The sequence below is a fragment of the Helianthus annuus genome, chromosome 15 (assembly GCF_002127325.2).
Source record: "Helianthus annuus cultivar XRQ/B chromosome 15, HanXRQr2.0-SUNRISE, whole genome shotgun sequence".
Classification (NCBI taxonomy): Eukaryota; Viridiplantae; Streptophyta; class Magnoliopsida; order Asterales; family Asteraceae; genus Helianthus; species Helianthus annuus.
Window position 1 is genome coordinate 52396734 of NC_035447.2, and position 22358 is coordinate 52419091.

General features: G+C 37.7%; 2 protein-coding genes and 1 long non-coding RNA gene across 3 annotated transcripts; 2 read left to right on the plus strand and 1 right to left on the minus strand.

Moving 5' to 3' along the window:
• Positions 1 to 1842: 1842 nt before the first annotated feature.
• On the plus strand, positions 1843 to 3193 carry LOC110911011. Its single transcript, XR_002576661.1, has 2 exons — positions 1843 to 1911; positions 2936 to 3193. It is a non-coding gene; the product is annotated as an uncharacterized LOC110911011 (long non-coding RNA).
• Positions 3194 to 9752: 6559 nt separating this feature from the next.
• On the plus strand, positions 9753 to 10493 carry LOC110913692 (agamous-like MADS-box protein AGL80). Its single transcript, XM_022158516.1, has one exon. It carries the CDS (start codon positions 9753 to 9755, stop codon positions 10491 to 10493), a length of 741 nt encoding a protein of 246 aa, XP_022014208.1.
• Positions 10494 to 12919: 2426 nt separating this feature from the next.
• Positions 12920 to 18902, minus strand: LOC118487601. The gene is made up of 2 exons (XM_035984579.1): positions 18754 to 18902; positions 12920 to 16742 (listed from the first exon to the last, which is right to left on the minus strand). The coding sequence occupies exon 2, from the start codon at positions 16331 to 16333 to the stop codon at positions 15080 to 15082; it is 1254 nt and encodes a 417-aa protein (XP_035840472.1). The 5' UTR covers positions 16334 to 16742; positions 18754 to 18902; the 3' UTR covers positions 12920 to 15079.
• Positions 18903 to 22358: the final 3456 nt, after the last annotated feature.

A 22358-nucleotide genomic window follows, 5' to 3' on the forward strand; every position in this document is an offset into this window, starting at 1 on the left:
CCTTATACGCAACCACTGTGAGTAGAACCTACTTCTTCCTCTTTTTATCACTTTATTTTTTTTGGGGTGTATCATGTGTCACGTGTTCATAAGTGTTTCATATTATTTTCCCAACATGCAAACTTAAATGTCATATGTGTTCATGTTTGGTATCGCTTTGTTTCGCTATCTGTTTCACATACTTGTATTACGTGTTTACCGCTTTGTGTCTCTGTTTCTCTGTTTCGCGTGGATCCACTACTGGTTGACCGGTTCCCCCACGGCCATGGGGCGAACTCGGTATCACCATCATTGTTTCATAGTATCGTTTTTCGCCTCTCGGGGCTTGAATCGCATCATTTGTTTGTTTCACTGATTATGTTTGATTATGTCTTGTTACATTACTTGTTGATGTGGATTGATTGATGAATTATTTGTTGATGTCACTATTACATTTAATATTGCTTGTTACATAATTTTTATTAAATAAAATCAACTAATCTTTTAAGGTTAAATAAAAACAAATAAAGATCTACTCACCAACTTTTGTTGACCCAAAACCATTTGTACACATGATACAGGTCAACAGGTACGAAGAGAAGATTGGACATATGATGGGCCTTAGTTAACAAGAAACGGATTAGTGTAGTTTATTTATGTCTCGCGTTTGTAATTGTTTATTTGAATAAATTGTTTTGTGAAACATTTGTTATGAATAAATTATTATTTAAAACACGCAATAGCAAGTCATAAGCTCTCGAGTTAACCCGATCATGCCCCGATCACCTTTTCTGCTGCGGGTCTGGGTGTGACAGTGTAACACCCCAAAAACGGATTTTAGTAATCAAACCACGTTAATATTAATGAACGGGTAAGATGCCGTAGGTGATAAATATTAACCCGGTAATTATCAGGATTTAAATAAATAAACCGCGTAGTAAATAAAGAGAGAATAAAAGTTTTTGAGTAAATAAAATTCATAAGGGGCCCGAGTTAACGGGACTTCAAAATAAAACGGGTTATGATTTCCCCGAACCCACTAAGTTAACTAGGATTGTTTAACCTAGTTAGTCATAAGTCTAGATGTAACAAAGAAACTTGGTTAAAACACCCAAGGTTTAACTTGGCAATAGTTGGAGGGCCAAGAGTGCTAATTTGGAAACTTGATTTTATAAAAATAAAAAAAAAAGTACCAAACACCTTGTGTGTGTCTGGTCGTTCAAAACACAGGGGCGACACAAGGGTTCCCCACAAACCCTAGTTCATGCAATTTCTATCAAATTGAAGGCCCTAATCAGTTCCAAATCGATTTTCAAGCACAAATTCATGATCACCTCGTTGAAGGGATCATAAGGTGTGCTAAATTTTATCGTTTAATTACATCTCAAATTCTTGATGATTTGTGAAATCGAAAATCAAAGCTTTATTATGTGATGTTTAGATGAATCTTGTAACGAAAACGTGTCTAGGAGTGAATCCTAGTTAATAACTTGCTGAAATTATGTTCAAACAATGAAATTTATGATAATCCATTTATAGGTTAAATGGGTTTTATAGAAATAGGATGAACACAAGAATTATGGCTATAATAAGTGGTGTTACTTGAATTCTACAAGATGATTCTGATGATCATGTGCATGCATGACATAATGGAGTTAAAATGTATGATTAAGCTTGGCAAAAATAACAAGTTATGAACTTGATTATAAATGTGTAAAATTATGCCCTCAAGGTGTTTGTTAAAACGCTTAAGAGAAAGCTAACATAGGAAAATAAGGATAGAAACGCTTGCTTGAGCTATACGGCAAATTATGCATGATATATTGTGAAAGGAGTTCTAAACAATGTTTGGTTGAACTCTATAGGTAAGGATTCCGGATCGTCGAGTGGACAAGCCGGTGGAAACACGCGTTAGAAAGGAGCGCTTTAAAGGTACGTAACTTTTGGTTTCGTTACATTATGCATAAACAATAGTCTTAGAAATGTTAATGAAATTGTAGTGTCAAATGCAAGTTTGGTATGTCATAGAAGTGACGAAGTTCACTCGACAACCAAATGGGCCGAATAATGGTCGAAATGGTAGTGTTCGAAGTGACTTAAACGTCAATCATTAAGTTTGAGTTATAATAGCGTAAACCATGGAATGGGCGAGATACGCTGAGGATGACAAGCCCGGGAATGGGTAATTATGGTTAGAAACCAACATTGATGAATTATGCAAGTATGTAACTTGACCCGTTACATTGAACGAATTGTTGTTAAATTATGCATAGTCGCATTTTAGAATAGGAATTGTGTTGATTGTAGTGACCATAATTGTTACTTGAATTAATAGAGTTAAATTGATAAGGAACCGTTTGGTAGTCATCACATTGAAGGATTTTCCACAAGATGAGCCAACGGGTCGAATAAAGGTGTAAAGTGTAGTATTGGAGTCTAATTAGTTAGCATAGGCGATATCAATCACAAGAGCATTAAACCATGGATTTGGTAAGGAAATGCGAGTGATGCTAAGCCCTGGATGTTGGGTGAAAATGCCTCAAGGTTGCTATTGTATGATAGTAAAGTTGTGTAAATATAGTGGGTCGAATATGTAAATAGAGATTTTAGTGACTAAGTCCGTAAACCAAATTTTCGGGATAATAATTATGGTAGACACGTTGGTAATTTAATTACGGTCGTGTAGGAAAAAGAATCACCAAAAACGGACTTACGGATCATAAGTTTTGGCAATTTTAAGTTGGGATTTGGATAAACTTGGAGCCGGGAATGTACAGCAACAGCTGAAACAACATTCTGTGAAAAAGGGGGCTAGGCGTCACGCGTAGCCCCTTGGCGTCACGCGACACCCCCCTTCCGGAAAATTTTATTTTTTTCTTGTTTATTGACCCATGATACTTGTTTATATCCATTCTAGTATTGTCAAAACTAACATCTGATGTGGTTTTGACCTTAGGTGACTATGGTGAACTTACGGATGGCGATCAAGAAATGTCCAAGAACCGAACACGACTTTTGAAGCTTCCGCTATGTTTTAACCTTTGATAGACTTTTTTATGGGATGTAATCAAATTGTTAAACAACTTTTGAATGCTTTGACTTAGTCATTAGTTGGCTAAGGTTTTGCTACTTTTGAACTTTACTTATCAAATCTATGTTATAATTAGATATTTTCATCTAAAATGAGATAATTTATTAATAAATTCAAGTGAAATTAGACGGGTGTTACAGACAAATTGGTATAAGAGCCATATATAGGACAGGTTATTAGACCCTTAGAACCTATACTTTAGTCATCTAGCACCTATGTGCTTATGTGATTTTATGTTATGCTTAACTTATGATTTGCTATTGCTCACGCATTTAAATTCCTTTCATTTCACACACAAACGCATGCAAGCACTTTATTTGCTACTTAATTACATGATACATGTAATGTGTTATAATTATGTCATGAAGTCTACATATGTGTTACATATATATCACTCCAATATACCACACGAAACTTATGAAATCCTATTTATAAGTTCTCAATTTCACTAAATTTTTGAAACATTTCCCTCCATTTTCGAAATACTCATTTCATGTTATTCAAACTTTTGTGATTTTTTTTTTGTTTTCAAATCTCATCAAAGTGAGTTCATGTGATGGGCATGTAGTAACCGGAAGGGTTCGAGTACCGGTAGTCGGGACGTCCTGTCTAGGATTGCCATTCGTATAAATCCAAATTAACGGACCAGTTTGCCTACCCGGGGACTAACGATGAGAGTACGAAGGACCTATTAGGCCAAAGCATGCCACACCAAACGTTGTGTGAACTAACCCCACTTTGAGTTGTCATCGTGTCCAACCAAGGATACCCTCCGATTTTCATATATTACATTCACGTTTCTCGATTTTCTCCGGGTTTTAGTGTACGTATCAGGCTAACACATACGAACCATACGGAAGCCCGGTAATCATGGGGGCCCACATGATTACGAAGGTGAAGTATGGCAGGATGCAAGGCCCAATTGCGAGCAAAGCCCAAGAACACTTTAAAAGTGTTATCATGAGTTTTTGTTTTTAAATACACCCCAAACGTTTTCGTTTTTATCATATGTTTATATTTTTTTGCATATCCGCTAGCAAGACCGCCAAAAATCTCACAACCTCGTTTGCGTTGATTCCTGTAGATGTCTGCCAAACGCAACCTCAACGGAAAGCGTGTCGGAAATTCTGGATGTCGCATGGCGTCTTACCTTGCCAAAGAGATGGCCGCTATCCTTCCCAACATTGTGGCTCAAGTTCACCAAACCCTCACAGGGGCCGATGACCAAGAGAACCATGGTGGTTCTGGTTCGTCCAAATGCCCATTCAAACATTTCAAGTCTTGTGACCCCTTCTTATGAAGGCACCGGTGGTGCTACTAGTCTTCTCCGTTGGTTCGAAGAAATGGAAAGTACGTTTCTGAACTCCGAATGTCCCAACAATCGTAAGGTTCGATATGCTACGGGTCGTTTGCTAGGAAATGCATTAACTTGGTGGAATGCCGAGAAAAATACTCGTGGTGAGGAAGCTGCTATGGCTCTGACCTGGGAGCAGCTAAAGGAGATTATGAAAGAGGAGTTTTGCCCCCAACATGAAATCAAGAACTTAGAAGATGAATTCTGGGCTTTGAAACAAATTGAAGGTGAGAACACGGCTTACAATAAACAGTTTCACGAGCTAACAAAGATGGTTCCGTATCTATTCACTCCCCTTACCCGACTTATTCAGCAGTACATCAAGGGTCTCCCTGCAGTTATCAAGGACACGGTGGAAGGAAGTAAACCAGCCACTCTTGAAGAGGCTATGCGTCTAGCTGGCCAGCTGACTGAAAATCGATTACAGTCAAAGGACCTGAAACGCAAAGGGGATTAGGGTTCATCAGACAAGGCTTCTGCTGAAAAGCCAAAGGAGATAAAAGAAAAAAAAACTGAATCATCTTCCCGTGTCGACACCAAACGGGAGCGTGATGGTAAAAACTACGCCGTTGCCTCAACTAACCCAACTCCACAGGCTGTACCTCTCCAAGCCATTCCAATCACCCCAAGTGGCACCCAACCCAGCTTACCCAAACAAGAAGCCCTACACTGGTCCTCACCCTCAATGTAACACTTGCCACTATCATCATCAACCCACCATACCTTGTCGACTGTGTGCCAATTGTGGACGATATGGTCATCTGAGTAACACTTGTCGTACCCCTCAAAACCAAGCTCCACCACCTGCCCAAAACATGATCCAACCACAATATCCCATGGTTCCCTATATTAGAGCCTGCTTCAATTGTGGTGACCCTACCCATTTCAGAAACACGTGCCCTAGGCTGGTTAAATCATCAACGCTCAAGCCCAAGCAAACCCAGTTAACCAAGCGAATCAGGATAACCCAGCACCCCCACCAGCAAGAGGTAGAGCCTTCAACATCAACGCCAACCCAGCTGAGGTCAACAACAACGACGCGAACGAGCAACCCAACTAGCCTTATTCCACCATGAAGACTTAAGGCACCGCTCTAGTTGCTTATCTCCACTTCGGAGAGCATGCATCATCTGAAATGCATGACTTGACAATTCGCTATAAAAATTCTTCGAAAGACATTTGAAACGACCAATATCTTCTGCAGAGAGCCTTGTGAAAATCTCGTCAACAATCACTTGAAACCCAATTTTTTCCATTCTGCAGAGAGCCTTGTGAAAATCTCGTCAACAAACTTTTGAAGATGATTGAGTAGATGGATGAAAACGGTAATGATCAAAACCACTGCCCAATGTATTTTATATACCCAATGAAGGCGGTTATGACTAAAGAATATGATGCAACACTCGTTAGGCTTTTAATGCATTTACATGGGAAAAATATAAAATTAAACACGTTATTATAGTTACAATTAACCTATTCATTTACCTATAAGACGCCTTTACCATAAGACATAAGTGATTAAGTGACGTGCATTAATTGCAAAGTACATATCCCGAGGCATTTTGAATTTGAAATTACCGGCAATTTCAAAGCCACTGCTATGGTACATGTTTGCCAAAGGAAACATCTGCTAAGTTATACTTTCTTGGCTATGGGCAGTAGTTTGCACTCTTGAATGTGGGCCAGACCTTTGACATTTAAATATAGAGCAGTAGTTTGAAATTAAATGTATTTTAACTCAGATAAAAAATCTCTGATAAAAAATTGACACATCAGCAATCATCATTTAGTCTTAACTCAGATAAAAAATCTATTCATTTGGAATACAAAGATATTGCGAACATCTGTTAAAGCCTCTCCTGTTTCCAACAGTAGCAAGTCAAACAGATGTTGGCAACAAGAGATGTTGGCAATTGACAACAGTAGCAAGTCAAACAGCCGTTAGATCAGCAGATGATGATTTAGAGCAGATGTTCTCTATAAGCTAACAGAAATTGATACAATATCAACATAATCTAATTAAACTCAGAAACAATTTCACTTTACATCAAAAGTACCAATCTGCAATAATCAGATGATATTAAAAATTACATAATCTATACTTATTCAGCTTAAAATTACAACGAAACTTTAAAATCTAACAACACCACCAAGAAATTTACGAACCTAATAGCAAAAATTTAGTGCTTTTAGCTTAAAATTTAGTGCTTTTTGCTTTAAACTCCATCAATGTATATCTTCAACAATCACCATTAACTCCACAGAAGTACTCAATGCATCAACATCAGGTTTCTAGAAACCTGATCTCTCGTGAGCAGATCAAGATGCAATACATGAAAACACTTCTTCAGCTGTTGAAGAGTAGCCCTGTCCTCATATACGTAATCCTTAACTTTGTTCATAAAGAGTAGCTTTAAACCAAACTTTATGCTTCTTTTAATACAAAAAAGTCAGGAAAGACCACTACTCTAGTAAGATAAAATCTTATCTTACAGCAGTAGCAGATCCTTTCTTGCGTTTAGTAGGAACTACTGCGGGTTCTACATCATCATCATCTGCCCAAAATCATATATATAATCATCATTTAAATGTACATTATTAATAATCTTTCTTTGTGTTTAATTTAACTTTATGCTTCTTTTAATACAAACCTATAATAACCCCAACAGATTGTATGAATTTCAAACAACTGTGATTAGACTGAAATATAAAGCGAGAATTAAAGTATATCACTTCAAAATTAAGAATTCAAAATTTCAAAATTGGAGTAGCAAAAAACACATACTTTAAACGATGTTGAAACAATGACACTGGAAACAACTGTAGAACAATCATCATCATATCTGCAGCAGATCATTCACAATCATCATTTAGTCATAACTCAGATAACAAAACTTTAGTAAAAATCAAAAAGAAAAACAAACCACATATCCCCAAAATTTTTAGTCATAACTCAGATAACAAAACTTTAATCATATATATCACATTACCATGATGAAGGCAAACCACATATCCCCAAAATTTTTTCTGAAAGTGGGACAGAGAGAGCTTCAGTTTTCCGTTATCCTTTATGAACAAATGCCGAGTATTGAGAAGAAGGGATTTGAGGGAGAGATACATAAGAAATGTGGTTTGAAAATACAAAAGTAGAGAACACGTTTATATAAGAAGATAATTGACAGAAGTGAGTGAGTGACATGGATTAATTGAAAATTACATATCCCCATGCATTTTGAATTTCAATTTACCCGCAATTTCAGAACATCTGTTGCTAGATATACATTTGCTAAAGAAAGCATCTGTTACTTTCTTATAGAAGGGCAGTGGTTTGCCCTGTGGAATGTGGGCCAGACCATTTGAATACAGAAAACAGTGGTCTGAAATCAAATTAAAGTGATTTATATATTAGGCATTATGATGTAATAATGACATAAGAAAAGCCTTGTTGTACATGCTGTCGAGCTGACACTCAGCTTTTCTTATGTCACTTAGATTTCTCTTTTTATAGCAAGTATATATATATATATATATACATATATATATATATATATATATATATATATATATATATATATATATATATATATATATATATATATGTGTGTGTGTGTGTGTGTGTGTCAAAGAAGTTATTAAAATAATAAACATTAACCTATATAAATAAGAAACAAGTAATAAAAATATAAAACAAAGATGTAAGAGTAAAATGACAAAATCGTCCCTAAGGTTTCATATTTGCTTGTTTCATCCAAAAGGGCAAAAATGCCATTCACCTTAACATAAACAATAAATTGAGTTAGTGATTTAGATGGAAATGACAATACAATGGAAAACTGAAGGACTAAAATGCACAAAAAAGTCATTTTGGATTGAATAAACAAATATGAAAAAACCTCAGGGATGATTTTCTCATTTTACTCATCTACGTATCTTTTTGATTGAACGAAAATTTACATAGTAAACTAAAACCCTAAGAATTTGAAAACTTTTAACTTAGAAATGTATTTAAGAACCATCCAACTTATTTATCAGTTAGAATGGTCTATCGGTCACATGGATTACCAAAAATCCTAGTTTCCCCTTTTATGTGTGATGTTATATATGGTCTTGCGTGACCTAGCCCATCGGGGGCAGACCAAGGTCCACTTTGATCTACGTATGCACATCACTAGTGAGATGAGGGAGGATAGAGGAAAGACGTGAAAAAATAAATCATTTAGTTTTCTATGATTACATAGTTTAATTTAAATTTTAAGATAAAAAAGAATAATGGTTAATTAGTATTATACGTGATTATGTATTAAATGATCTTTCCATGTATGGGTTTGTATTTAGTATCAACGGCTATAAAATAAACAAATACATCGAATATGAAATACACGAAGTCAAATAAGATATATAAAAATTAAATGTACCAATATACGTACAAAAGATAAAAATCAACATTAATTTTTGTCTTGACAAATGAAGATCCGTTTTTTAATGTAATCGGACATTATGTGTAATAAACAAATCGAGCAAGGTTGCCTTTCCAAAAATTCTCAAATTTTTAGAGAATTTCATATATGATCCAAATTTTATTGTGTATAAGCAAACCAGGTCTATTGCACTTAAATTATTCATGACACTATTAGGACCTGTTTTTACTGTTTTCTAGTAAAACCGGTTATATTAGAGTGTTACCATCACTACTATTTGTAGTAAAGTAGGGATCTGATATTTTGAACCAATGAGGCATGTAAAAGCCATCTATCAAACGACATTTTAACATTCTAGCCATCGATCATCACCTTTAAAGAGTTCATATATTAGATTAATACTAAAAGAAGTTCAAATGAATAGTAAGGTTTAACGTTTTGAAGCATGTGAATGGGTACAAGTTCTTCATGCAACTACTTACTCGTCTATTTTTATTTATTCATATAACATATGTCGTATTTAAGTATCTTGAAAATAAATTTTACTCATTAATGCAAAAGTAGGTATATTTCATTAACAATGGAAAATATTAGGATGAAATTTTATTCAAGTTTATTCTCTTCCATTAGCAGGAATTTAAATGATTTATTTGTGTGTGTGTGAGCGTTTTTGTTTTGTTTTGTTTTTTTTTTTCTTTTTTGATATAATCTTTAAATTAATTTTAGTCAATCATCTACTTTTGATTATATCTTTAAATTTAATTACTATCTTACAAGATCATTAAAACCAAAAGATATTATATTAATGATTTAATGAACTTGTTTCATATAAGAATCAACATAAGAACCAACTGAAAGCCACTCACAAGCTTCTACATTTATATCTTGGCATAGTCCATTAATCCTTACCATGCCTAGGGGCAAAGTGAAGCTTGCTTTCATAGAAGACAACAAGGCAAGGAAAAACTCCTTCATGAAAAGAAAGGAATGCCTGAAGAACAAACTGAAGGAGCTGTCCACCCTATGCGGCATCGAGGCATGCGCCATCATTTATAGCTCGTACGAACCTGGACTCGAGGTGTGGCCCGAAGACAACACTGCCTTCCAAAATGTGTTGAACGCGTTCCTAACGAAGTCACCCATGGAGATACACAAGTTTATGTCGAATCAGAATAGCTACATTAAAGAAAGGATCAGCAAGGTCAAGGGTCAGATCAAGAAGCAAATCGTGGCGAACCAGGATTTGGTGATGGCCAACTTGATGTCAGATTGCTTGAGTGGTAAAGCCTCACTCTCTGGCTTGAACTCAAAAGATTTGAATAATCTTGGGTCATTGGCTGGTCATAAACTCTCAGAAATTGAGGACAGGATTAAGGTTCTCAAAAGTGATGCCCCTGCAGCACAGTCGCAACTACCAGACCCAAAGGAAGTTGTGGGTTGTAGGAACACTGCTAGCCATATGGCGGCTGAAGGAACAAATGTCGATTGCTATGTACCAGTGATGGAAAACACTGGATGGTACCCGCCTGACTGGACTAGTGATCATGTGGGGCATGGTTTGGATCTTGTTCCAGGGATCAACATGATGAACTCATTTCCTGTTGACCCCATTGCTTCGTGGTCTGATGCATACATTCCGAAAACAGGTTGACATCTCTTGTCGGATGGTTTTCATGATAGAGACTGGTTTGTTGGTCATGCAAGGTTGGAACTGTTATTGCTTTTTTTTTTCTTTATTGATGTTGGTTTGATTGGTGTTTTAAACTTTGTTTGTCATTCTGTTCAATTAGTAGGTCTTGGGATATCTAATGTTGTTGCTATTTGATCAAGTATTTTTCAATTTGCAATGATGAATTCTTTTCATTCCTGAACTTTTAGTTTAAGATATTAGACACTATTCAATGAATCCAAATGTAAAAGAATATATTTATATAATATTTACTTTATATCTAGGAAATAAAGACTATACTTGACTTGTAAAAATGTAATAACCAGGCTTAGTGTTATATTAAAAAAACACAGCCAGAATTCAAAATTGCGGCTATAACATGAGCAAATGTCCATACCCGACCCGACCCTATCAGATTCCGAACCGACCCGAGAACCAGAAAAGCATATAACTGGAACCGAATCAGTACCCTATAATACAGGGTCGGTTCTGGGTAATTGCATAGTCGGGTATGTCGGTTCTTGTTTTAAACACCGTCTCGATGAAGGAAAGCTGATTTATCAGTTTAACAGCTACAGCTCGAAAAAACTGCATTCACCTTCAGCATCAGAGCTAATTTGGGATGAGATCGGAATCAGAGCATTCACCTTCATAAAGAAGTTCGATAAGTATTGACAACTCTTCTGCCTGTACTAAATGCCTCCTCAAAAGCAACACTGGATACCAATATGTCTATAGTGACAGGAAGAAAATCTAATTAACACTATTGTATTATTATAATTAATATAAATAAACTACTAATTAGTACACATACATTTTGCCATTTTCGCTAATACAGGGTATTTTGAAGATGCAGCCTTCCACCAACCTAGAATATCAAATCCCTTGTATGGGCCTCCTCTCCGTCGTCTAGGTACCTCTAAAGTTCTGACTTGGTGTTATAAGATGTAGAACCGCCATCCGCTTTAAATTCTGTAAAAAATCACTCTCTCCTTGTGCCGATGGTTCAAAGTTCTCCTGACTTGGTGAAACTTTATCTGAACCTTGTTTTTCACTGCTTGATGCATAATGCTCATACAAAAGCTTCAAATCGCCCTTTATACTTGTAACTACAATTTGAACTCGTTTCTTCAAGTTATCTTCTGTCTATTCATTTTTTTTCAGCCCTGAATATTCTCTCAAATCCAAACTGAATAACACGAACCTTTAACCTTGGATCTAAAAGTGCAGCAAAATACAAAATTTAATTAAAAGATCTGCCAGTAGGTAGATTTGTCCAATACTTGTCGAACTTCTGGTGCATCTTAGCACCCATAAGTTTACCTTCTAAGTCAGATCCGTCTTTCATCTCCCTTAAATGCTTGTCTATATCCTTAACCTCGTTAAAAAATAAATTAACGGTAACTGTTTTTGTAGCAGAAGCGTTGGCAATTTTACGCTGAAACAATTCTAACACACTTGCCAATTGTCTCGCGTAGCTCCAATCAGTAACTCTAGGAGCATCATCACCCAAATCGTTTTTATAATTTGGGTCATCCAGATCATATCTGTTAAATGCCTTCTCAATTTTTTCTGCCTTGTCTAACATCTCGCAAGTCGAGTTCCATCTTGTAGCCACATCTATACTTATTAATGCTTTGCTTTCGATCTTTTCTGCCTTTACACATTTTTAGAAGTGTCTAATCGCTGAGGAGACATTCTAATATAGCGAATTGCATCTCTGATACGATCTATGCATATTGACCCATCACGTAAGCCGTCTTTCACAATCAGCTTGATTATGTGTGCTATACAACATCTGATGTACAAGTATCTCCCGTCGAACAAGAGGTTGTTTAACCTACTTTTTAGAAATTGTATGGCCAGCACATTTCAATGTCCCATTCTTTTAAACAGTGAATAAGGGACCTACCTATCTCGTCTCCCTTGTGGCTGAATATTTGCTTGAAGTTGATGATCCTTTTGTGTAACACCCAATTGTCATCTATAAATTGAGCTATAACACACATATAGTTAACCCGCTGGTTTGAAGTCCACGTGTCTGTGGTTAGACACACCCGTGTGCTATTCTTTACAAACAATGACTTCAACTTCCCCTTTTCCTCTAAAAATATTTCCCGAATATCCCTCGTAATCGTAAACCTGCTAGGCATCTTAAAATTCGGATTAAAACTTTCTATAACTGTAAGGCCTCCTAATCCAAGATCTCACTCAGCTAATGCAACCAACAGGTGTGCGGAATCCACCTGATGATCAACCACTGTAGATGAAACACTAGAATGCTAAGATTTGTGAGAGAAATCAAGAATACACAGAGTATTCTTGATGAGGAAGATGAATGACGTCACACACAGTAGCCGCCAGACAAAACACACACACAATAATTAGGGTTAGAAAGGTGCACAGAATTTCACAAAGAATCGCCATCTTGTCTATTCCACATAAAGGTATATATACAAGACAAACCACGGACTCCAAGACATACTAGAAGCCCGGACAAAACAAACTACACTAAAACCCTGACTTTTGCCTAAACACAAACCCCTGACAAAAGTCTAGACAAAAACTTGGACAAAATTGTCCAAGGATAAACCTTGGACTAAGTTTCAAGACAAAAACTTGGACAAATTTTCCAAGGATAAACCTTGGACTAAGTTTCAAGACATGTACAATAAAGACCCTAACAATTGGAAGGCATGCACTTAACACCCAAAGTGCATCAACAAACTCCCCCTTGATCAGTGCATGGTCTTCATGTGGTCTTGAATTCTTCATCCTTGCTTCGAGTACTTGCTTCCTGCCCATACCTTGTTCTTCACACAGAATTGAACTACCTTGAAGAACTGATCAGCTAGCTCACGATCTTCTTTAAAGTATTTCAGAGGCAGGTGTCGAAGCTTCTTCAGATGTCCTTCCCTTAGGTTGACAAGCCAAATCGGATCCAGAATTTTTGCAATCTCGTCAGTCACTTTCTTCTTGGTAATCACCGCTTCCCCAGTCTTGCCATTGAGATACCAATAACCTAAGCTGTCAAATTTATAGAGATCAAATTTGCGCATAGGGATTTTACGGAGGCATCTCGCTGGAGGATAGACCATCTTCCATTCTTCCTTGCCGGTAAACTTATTGAGATACTTAACTCCCCGACTAATTGCTGGCTTGAAAGTCTTCCATTTATTTGCTCGACTCTCAGCAACGAGATGAGGAATTAATCATCTGATGCTAGCAACATTCGTATCGTTGTTGAGATTCAGCTGAGTAATGTGATGGAGATCACGAGCTAGAAGAGTCTGAAGGAACTTGGCCCTTGGCCTAAAATACTGTACCCCATCGGTCCTTTTGATCATCACCAAGCTGTGTTGTTCATCAAAGTCCCAACTTCGAATTTGACCCGAATACTCACCTTTTGCGTTCATATACCTATTCCTTTGAGTTTCGTTGGGAAGAGGTTTAAACCATTTGCAAGCTGCTAAACTAACTTCCTCGGGAACTCGAATAGGATTATAGATTTATTTAGGCATTTCACTTCCAAACACAAAGCTTCTAATATCATCACTGTTAACCGGTAGGGACTCGTACTCGATCCTATTCCCATGCGCAGTCTCAATGAATTCGAACTTACCAGCTAGTTCGTCATCAGTTCGCCAGTCTTCAACCAGTTCCTCAACCACTTCACCATCTCCTAAAACCAAATAAACAGCAGGATCCAATTTAGAATCAGATAAGGCACCTGTATCAGCATCCACAGGACCTTTATCTCCCCCTGCGGCTGCACCCGAGGACTCCCCCTCAACTTGAGCCGAGGTTTTAGCTTCAGGAGCACGTGCGCTCCTTGACTGCTCCCCCTGCTTCGCTGCATTGGGATCCTTGTCCTTGTCCTTGTCGAGATCATCTCTGATTTTCTTTAGCTCATCTATCTTACATTGATCCTGAATCTGAAAATCCAAATTCTCCCCCTGAGCAGCAAGGAGTGACACGAGATCCGTCACAATACCGAGAAGCCGATCTGTTGTCCTAGCCAAAGTCTTCTGTCGGGCTGAAGTCGTGGCATCTTGCGTTATGAACTTTCCCAACTGAATAATTTGGTCTTTGGTTAGACGAAAGAGCTGCGTCATCTGCTGATCTCGAACCACATCCTTTTTCTTCAAGTAAACAATTTCTTTCTGCTGCTTCGCGATCTGATTCTTATGTTGTACCATGACCTTAGCAGCATCCTGAAATTTTCCACGAACAAACTCTTGAAAATTCTGCTCTTGACCAGAACTTGACGGTCTCGAGGCAGAAGCTGTCGAAGGTCTAGGAGCAGCAGGTCTAGAACCAGACGGTTGTGCACCGGATGGCCTAGGACCTGAAGACGGAAAAATTGGAGGTCTCTGAGATCCTTTCTTCGATCGCACTGGCGGACTTGGACCGAAAGCAACCTTCGGACGGACTTTCCGTGTCTTTGGCGCTCGCATATCGGTGAAAGCACTAGGCCGCGGTGGCAAGGAAGAACTTCCTGATAAGGCAAACAAATTGCCCGTACCCATTGGAGAAGATAACAACCCAAAAAGCGGTACTGTAGGAATCTAAGAAGACATCATCGGCGTTAACGGATGAACAGAAGTAATCATGCTGGTAGCTTCCACAAAGGATGTGAACGGAAGTGAAGAAGACAGTGACGGAAGAGCGATAGATAACTCCAATCTTAGGAGACCTCTGGAATCTGATGGAGCAGCGCTTGATGTAACCATAACTGAAGCAACTATCGGAGTCGAAGACTGAAAATCCGAAACAGTAACCCGTCGTCGCTTATACGTCTTGAGAGGAGCTGACACACGGACAGTATCAGTATCGGGACGACGACGGTCTTCATCCTCATCATCAGAAGAAGAAGAACTAAAAGCGATTGAATCCAAATCGTTCGCTCTATCATTCCAACTCACTAAGCGTATACACCAGTTGGAAGAGGGACCGAAAGAAGCAACCTTTGCGCGAAATAAATCAAGTTTTTCCCTTTCAGAAGGTGTGATACGATTTTGAAGGTTCTTCATAACTAACAGGAGGTATTGCTTTTCAGTTAGCATATCATTAACCGACTCATCCACATAAACTTCTTCGATAGGACGCTTCCGTTTATCAACTGCACGGGAAGACGGACCCGCTTCTAGAGCCGCATCAAGCTCTAGGATCACCTCATCAGTTTCTACAGCAACTCCCGTTGCCGAAGACGTAGAAACTGGAGTATGAACAAAAACATTTTCCTGAACAGAAACATCAACAATTGATTCATCAACAGCTGGTTCTTCAATGGGTTCAGGTTGTAGAGTATTAACCGGTGGTTGTTGAAGATCAACCAGAGGTTGAACAGCCACGGGTTCATGAACATTAGCCTCAACTGTTTGCATTCCTCCACTAAAGATTTGATCAACACCATTCCGAATGTTTATCCAAATTGGATCATTTTCCAGATTGTAGTTCTCTTGAACAATTGCACCATGCAAAGGAGTCGTAACAGGACGAGCATCAGTCCTTTTGGACACATTAACCTTGGCACAATCGGTAAAAATACGAGTATGCATGGGCGCTTGAGCGTACGCAGGTAGAGATACATCGAACGAAAGATTTGGCAACAAGTGTCGAATAATAAGCGAATGAAAACGAGGATACAAAATCATCAATCGCTTATCATTTTCTTTCAGGCCAATTTGATGTTTGTAAGCTTGGAAAATCATCAGTGAGAAGCTGTATGGCTGGTTGTAAGTTAACCCAATCATTGCCGAAAGAAGATCATGAGCCATGCCATCCATTCCCGATTTTCGTGGAGCTAAGCACTGCATCATTACATGAAAGAAATATCTCCACTGCCCAAGAATCAATCCTTTGGCGATCTCCTTCCTGGTAAAACAACCCACGTAACCGAAAGATCTAGCCCCACGTTCACGAATTTGCTTTACATAACACGTGTTTCCATAATCTAAGTCACCAAACCGCAAAGCCGCACGAATAACGGCTTTCCATGAATAGTAGCTTCGATAGAATCATCAACAATCTGAGCCGTACGCCAAAAATCTTCAACATACTCTTGTACTTGGTGAATATTTTCTGAAATCGCGAAACAAATTCTTGAATTTCAAAGAAAATGTATAATATCAGAATATTCGGCTCCACCACGAACGTTTTCGTTTAACAATGCAATCTGATTATGATGACGATGAAATTTTCGAACAGGACGAGGTGGATCTGCCATTTCTGTTGGAAATCAAAACAGAAACGAAACACATGCATCAGATATAATGTCTAAGGAATATTAACAGAAGCAAACATATTGTTAAACACAACAGCTCTCAGTGAGCTATTTCCATCCGGATCAGAACAAATTTGGAACCAATCTTCGACATATTAAACATATTAACAAACAAGTGTCTCGGAATAGATAGAAACAACGGTATGCAGTTTACACATAGTAAACTTCAAACATTCAATTTTTGGCAAAGAAACTATCACATAGTACCACAGAGCTGAATCCGAGAGAGAGAGAAAAAGTGAACTAATCACATATTACCAATCTAATAGTTAAAACACAGTTAACACATAACAGTTTTAGATATGGACAAGAAACAGTTAACAGATAACAATCTAATAGTCTAATACTCATTAACTCTGACTATAAACCCAACACCCCGGACCAGACACTTGACAACTGATATGGGTCATTTATATGATCTGTCCGGTTTATAGCACAAGAAAAATAAAAGCGAGACTCAGAATCAATTTCAGTTTTAAAGGAATTATAAACAATTCAGAACATAACAGGGAACCTCGAAAAAATTAATAACTCAAAACCAAAACTTACTTAAACACCCGGACACCCAAACCTGGAAACAGTGATGAACCGTTTATTAAAAACTCAGAACTGTTTAAACAGATTGAAACTCGGAGCTTCTAATACTCGGACTTTAAAAGCTCTGAACAAAACTCAGAACCAAAATTTAATAACACAGATCTTTGAAAAACTCGGAGCTTATTAAAACTTAAAACTCGGAACAACTTGGAACAAATCCAACAGTTTCAACCGTCTTTAAAACTTGGAATTTGAAAACTCGGAACTTGTTAAAACTCGGAATTTGAAAACTCGGAACTTGTTAAAACTCGGAATCTGAAACAGATCGGAACTGATTAAAAAAAACTCGGAATGAACTGTTAAACACTCGGAACTGTTAAAACTTTCATGTTAAAACTCGGAATGAACTGTTAAGACTCGGAATCTTAAACTCGGAAGACTGAAACTGAAACAGATCGGAACTGTTTTTTTTTTTAAACTCGGAATGAACAGTTAAAAAACTCAGAACCTGTTACTTACTCGAAAGTTGTCACCTCAGAACTAATCATAACTCCAAATTTTAAAACTCGGAACAAGTTGAAAGTTGAAACCCCGGAACAAATCCAAACAGTTTCAAAACTGTTAATAACTCCAAAATTTAAAACTCGGAACAAGTTTAAACAACAATAACCCGGAATTGAGCCAACGCTCAGAAGACTGTTTTAAAACTCGGAGCCAACACTGCTTAAAACTTGGAACTTAGAAACTGACGCATGAACGAAATTTTAAAACTCGGAAACATTTATTGAAACTCAAAACTTAAAAAAAAAAACCTCGGAACCAATCCATATTATAACTCGGAACAAATTCGTTGACCAAACAGTTTCAACATAAGTCGGAACAAAACCATTATCAATAAAACTCGGACCCCGAACTTTCTTTAAAACTCGGATATTCAAACAACAAAACTGGCAATTTTTTTAAGATCAAAACCCGATATTTCAAATTTCTTTTGTCTTCTTCCTTAAACCCAAGAATACCCGCCAAGAACATCACAAAACTCCACTAAAACATCACAAAAACAAGCAAAATTTTACCTAAGCAAGCATATTCAAAACACATCCAAGCAAGATTTTAACCAACAAAGCTCAAAATTAACTCAATCATTCAATTTTCTTCAAGATTCATAACCCCAAACCTCAAGAACACCAAGTTCTTGAAGCCAAACACAAAACCCCCAAAATTTCTCACAAAACCCTAACTTCAAGATGTTCAAAAGCATCAAATATCATCATCATTCAGCAAGAAAGAAGCATTCAAGCAAGAATTAACAAGAAATAAGAACACTAAGTTCAACTAAGATGGAAATCCAAGCCCTAGAAACCAAGATTCTTACCTAATTTGAGACAATGGAGATGTTATGAGTGTAGAAACACATACCTTAAAGAAGACTTAAGGTTCTAATCACAAGTGAAAAAGAGATTTGAAGGAAGAAAGAATAGAGGAAAGAGGAGGGGTCGATGCAGGTCTTCTATCTACTGAGACTTTGAAATTGAACGAGGGAGGAGAACCTAAAACCCTTTACCAAAACTCGGAGGTTATATGATAAAAACTCGGCTTGAAGTTAGACTTAAAACTCGGACATTAAACCAATTAAAACTCGGACCACTTAAGGCTCGGACTTGAACCCCTAAATTCAAAACCTCGAAAAATTATTATTTTTTTTTAGTTTTTTTTGAACATTAACTATAGAGATAATTTTTCGAAATTAAAAAAATTGGTAAAACTTTCAAAAAACAATCCTTTCACTTCCGCACATAAAAATTTCGAAACGGAAAATATCACTACTCGGAACAAAATTTTATCGAACCCTTTAAAATGACGAAATTTCCCACACACACTTAAATGTATCTTGCACGACCGACTTTCATGAGAAAGACTTATTTAAGTTACCGAACTTGATGTCTAACATCTTATTAAAAAATGTTCACAACCCTTAGAGTATTTTTCAGAAAGATAACTCGCACATAGAAACAAGAAAGCAAAATCTTTTTGTTGTTTTTCAATTTTTGACAGAAAAAGAGGTTAAACCTACGAACGTATTCACACTAACTATCTTTTTGTGAAATCGGAGCAAAGGGATCATATCGGTTTTTATGTCAGTATCCGACACATGAACCATAGTATTTTAGTTTAAGCCTTTAGAATGATATTAATAGTTCAAGACGTTCAACGGTATTGTGGTCCACTTAAGTTTTAGCACGCTTTCGAACACTGTTTTCGAGATATGTGATTAAGTGTATTAATAACTGATTGTAACTATGTTTACCCACCTCAGAATATACTCCTGTATCAAGGTATGCACGAGAGATCATCTTACTGGTGAGTATACCATTTATCATCTGTTTTGACGTATAAACTGATGTGAGATACTCACTTATTTTGAATTGAAAACAAGCCCCATGTGATAGAATCACTTATTGATGAGGAACTTGATTTTCAGATGCATGAGGGCACAGGAGCAAGTCCGTGAACAGGTTAGTACCATCGTACAGATAAAGAGACGAACTTGACTCCCGCATAAGAGTTGTGATATATTATCACATATTTTGTGGGACATGTGATTGTTTATCACTTATTGAGGTCGAATGCATCATTTATTATATACACGATTGAATGATATTTACACGTATGTATGGAATCATGGAAGATCTAGACTTGCGTCCCCGTTGTTTCGGTAAAAGAAACAACCATGATACACAGATGATAAACAGCATAAAGACCACATATCTCAGAACCTCGGCAATCTATCAAACGAAATTACGGTACCAAGACTATATATCCGAGAGATGTACCACACAAGTTACGCAGTTCATTATGTTTATATGCCAAAAACAGGTTCTTATTGACGCGTAAAACCTACCGAAGCAACGTATAATGAAGCTGTTATTGTTAACGGTTAATTTTATATATGACCATAGTCCTGCACCAGATACGACTAACCGATGTACTATCATTTCCCTTATATCTCAACATGACTTCATTTTATATTTTTCAAATGTTTTGTATTTTTCTTAAAATTTATCCTACAAACTAAGTAAAATATTTTTTAAAGTTTTTCAATTTTTGGAAAGCGGTAAGAACTGTACAGAAAACATAAAATAAAGTTTCTATGCGAGTTTTGAAAAGCATTTTACTCGGGGTTGATCATGCCAATCATTCGGACCAGATTTTTAAATCTAGCCCGATCGAATGTCTTTTGGCAAGATTATCCAAGGTGTCTACCCTAACTACTTCTATAAACCCTTCTCTGCACAGTCGCGAATGAAGTGATGCCTAACATCTATGTCCTTATGGAAATGGCAGAGTTGTTATCGACAAGAATAGGAGTTCGAGTAAAATTCAAACCGTAGTCCCTCATTTGCTGCTGAATCCACAAGACCTGAGCACAACAGCTTGATGCAGCAATGTACTCGGCCTCGCATGTGGATAAAGAAACAACAACTTGCTTTTTGCATTGCCAAGAGACAAGACGGTTCCCAAGAAGTTGTGCGCCGCCAGAGGTTGACTTTCTGTTCATCGGGCACCCTCTGAAGTCTGCGTCAGCATACCCCAGCAAATCCAGACCACCTTCAGCTGGATACCACAATCCAAGCTTAGGCGTCCCTTTCAGATCTCTGAAGATACGCTTGACCGCTTTCAAGTGAGACTCTTTCGGAGTTGATTGGAACCTGGCACACAAACAAAGAGAAAACATAATGTCTGGTCGTGAAGCAGTAAGGTACATTAGCGAACCTATCATTGCTCGATATAGAGTCGGATCCACTTCAGGATCTTTCTCCTTATCGAGTGAAAGCTTGTGATTTGTCGGGAGAGGCGTGTCATAGGGTAAGTTATCTTCCAATCCAAATCTTCTGAGAATCTCGTGGACATACTTCGTCTGATGCACGTACGTCCCGGTTTTTTCTTGATTCACTTGAAGACCTAGAAAGAACGATAACTCGCCCACCGCGCTCATTTCAAATTTTGACTTCATCACCGCCTCAAACTCACGACACAATTCTTCATTTGAAGAACTAAAAATTATGTCATCAACGTAAATTTGCATGATCATAAAATCTCCCCCTTTCTTCAGTATGAATAGTGTGGAGTCAATCGCGCCACGCGAGAACCCGTGCTCCAATAGATGTCTTGATAAAGTCTCGTACCATGCCCGAGGAGCCTGATGGAGACCGTAGAGAGCTTTGTCCAACAGATAAACTTTGTTGTCAGACCCTGGAGCTTCGAAACCCGGTGGTTGGGATACATACACAGTTTCATGTAATTTCCCGTAAAGGAACGTGCTTTTCACATCCAACTGATAGACTTTGAAGCGCATGTGAGCAGCAAAGCTAGAAACAGACGAATGGCTTCCAGTCTTGCCACCGGTGCATAAACTTCTGTATAATCAATCCCTTCCTCTTGATTGAAGCCTTGAACAACCAACCGTGCTTTATTTCTGACGACAACACCCTTATCGTCTTTCTTGCACTTGAAAACCCACTTCGTGTTGATTGCATGTTGGCCCTTTGGAAGATCGACCAAATTCCACACCTTTAACTTGTCGAACTGAGCTAACTCCTCTTGCATCGCCTCACACCAAGAATTATCCTTTAGAGCCATTTGATAGTTCTTCGGCTCTATCTGAGAGATAAAACATTCATGTAGGCTAAGATTGTAGATTTCTTCATTTTTGATAGTAGAGAACAGACACTGCATCTCTGAAATACTCCTTCGCATTTGCACTCCAGCATTTGGATTCCCAATAATATTATCAACAGGATGATGAATATTTGTTCTTGGAACTGGGATTACCGGAGCTTGAAGATTGTTTCCAAAATTCGATTGAATCTCCCTCCTCAGCATTTGCATTACTACTAGAAGGTTGATCATTTCCAGAAGACGCATTAACATTTGGATATGCTGAAAAGTCAACGTAAAGATCACCACTTGTAGATTGAGCAGCTGCATTGGGGATCTGCTCAGCAACAACTTCATTTACGATC

Excerpts from the sequence above, each read along its gene's own strand:
- LOC118487601 (XM_035984579.1), bottom strand. The coding sequence starts at position 16,333 with ATGATGCAGTGCTTAGCTCCACGAAAATCGGGAATGGATGGCATGGCT.
- LOC110913692 (XM_022158516.1), top strand. The coding sequence starts at position 9,753 with ATGCCTAGGGGCAAAGTGAAGCTTGCTTTCATAGAAGACAACAAGGCA.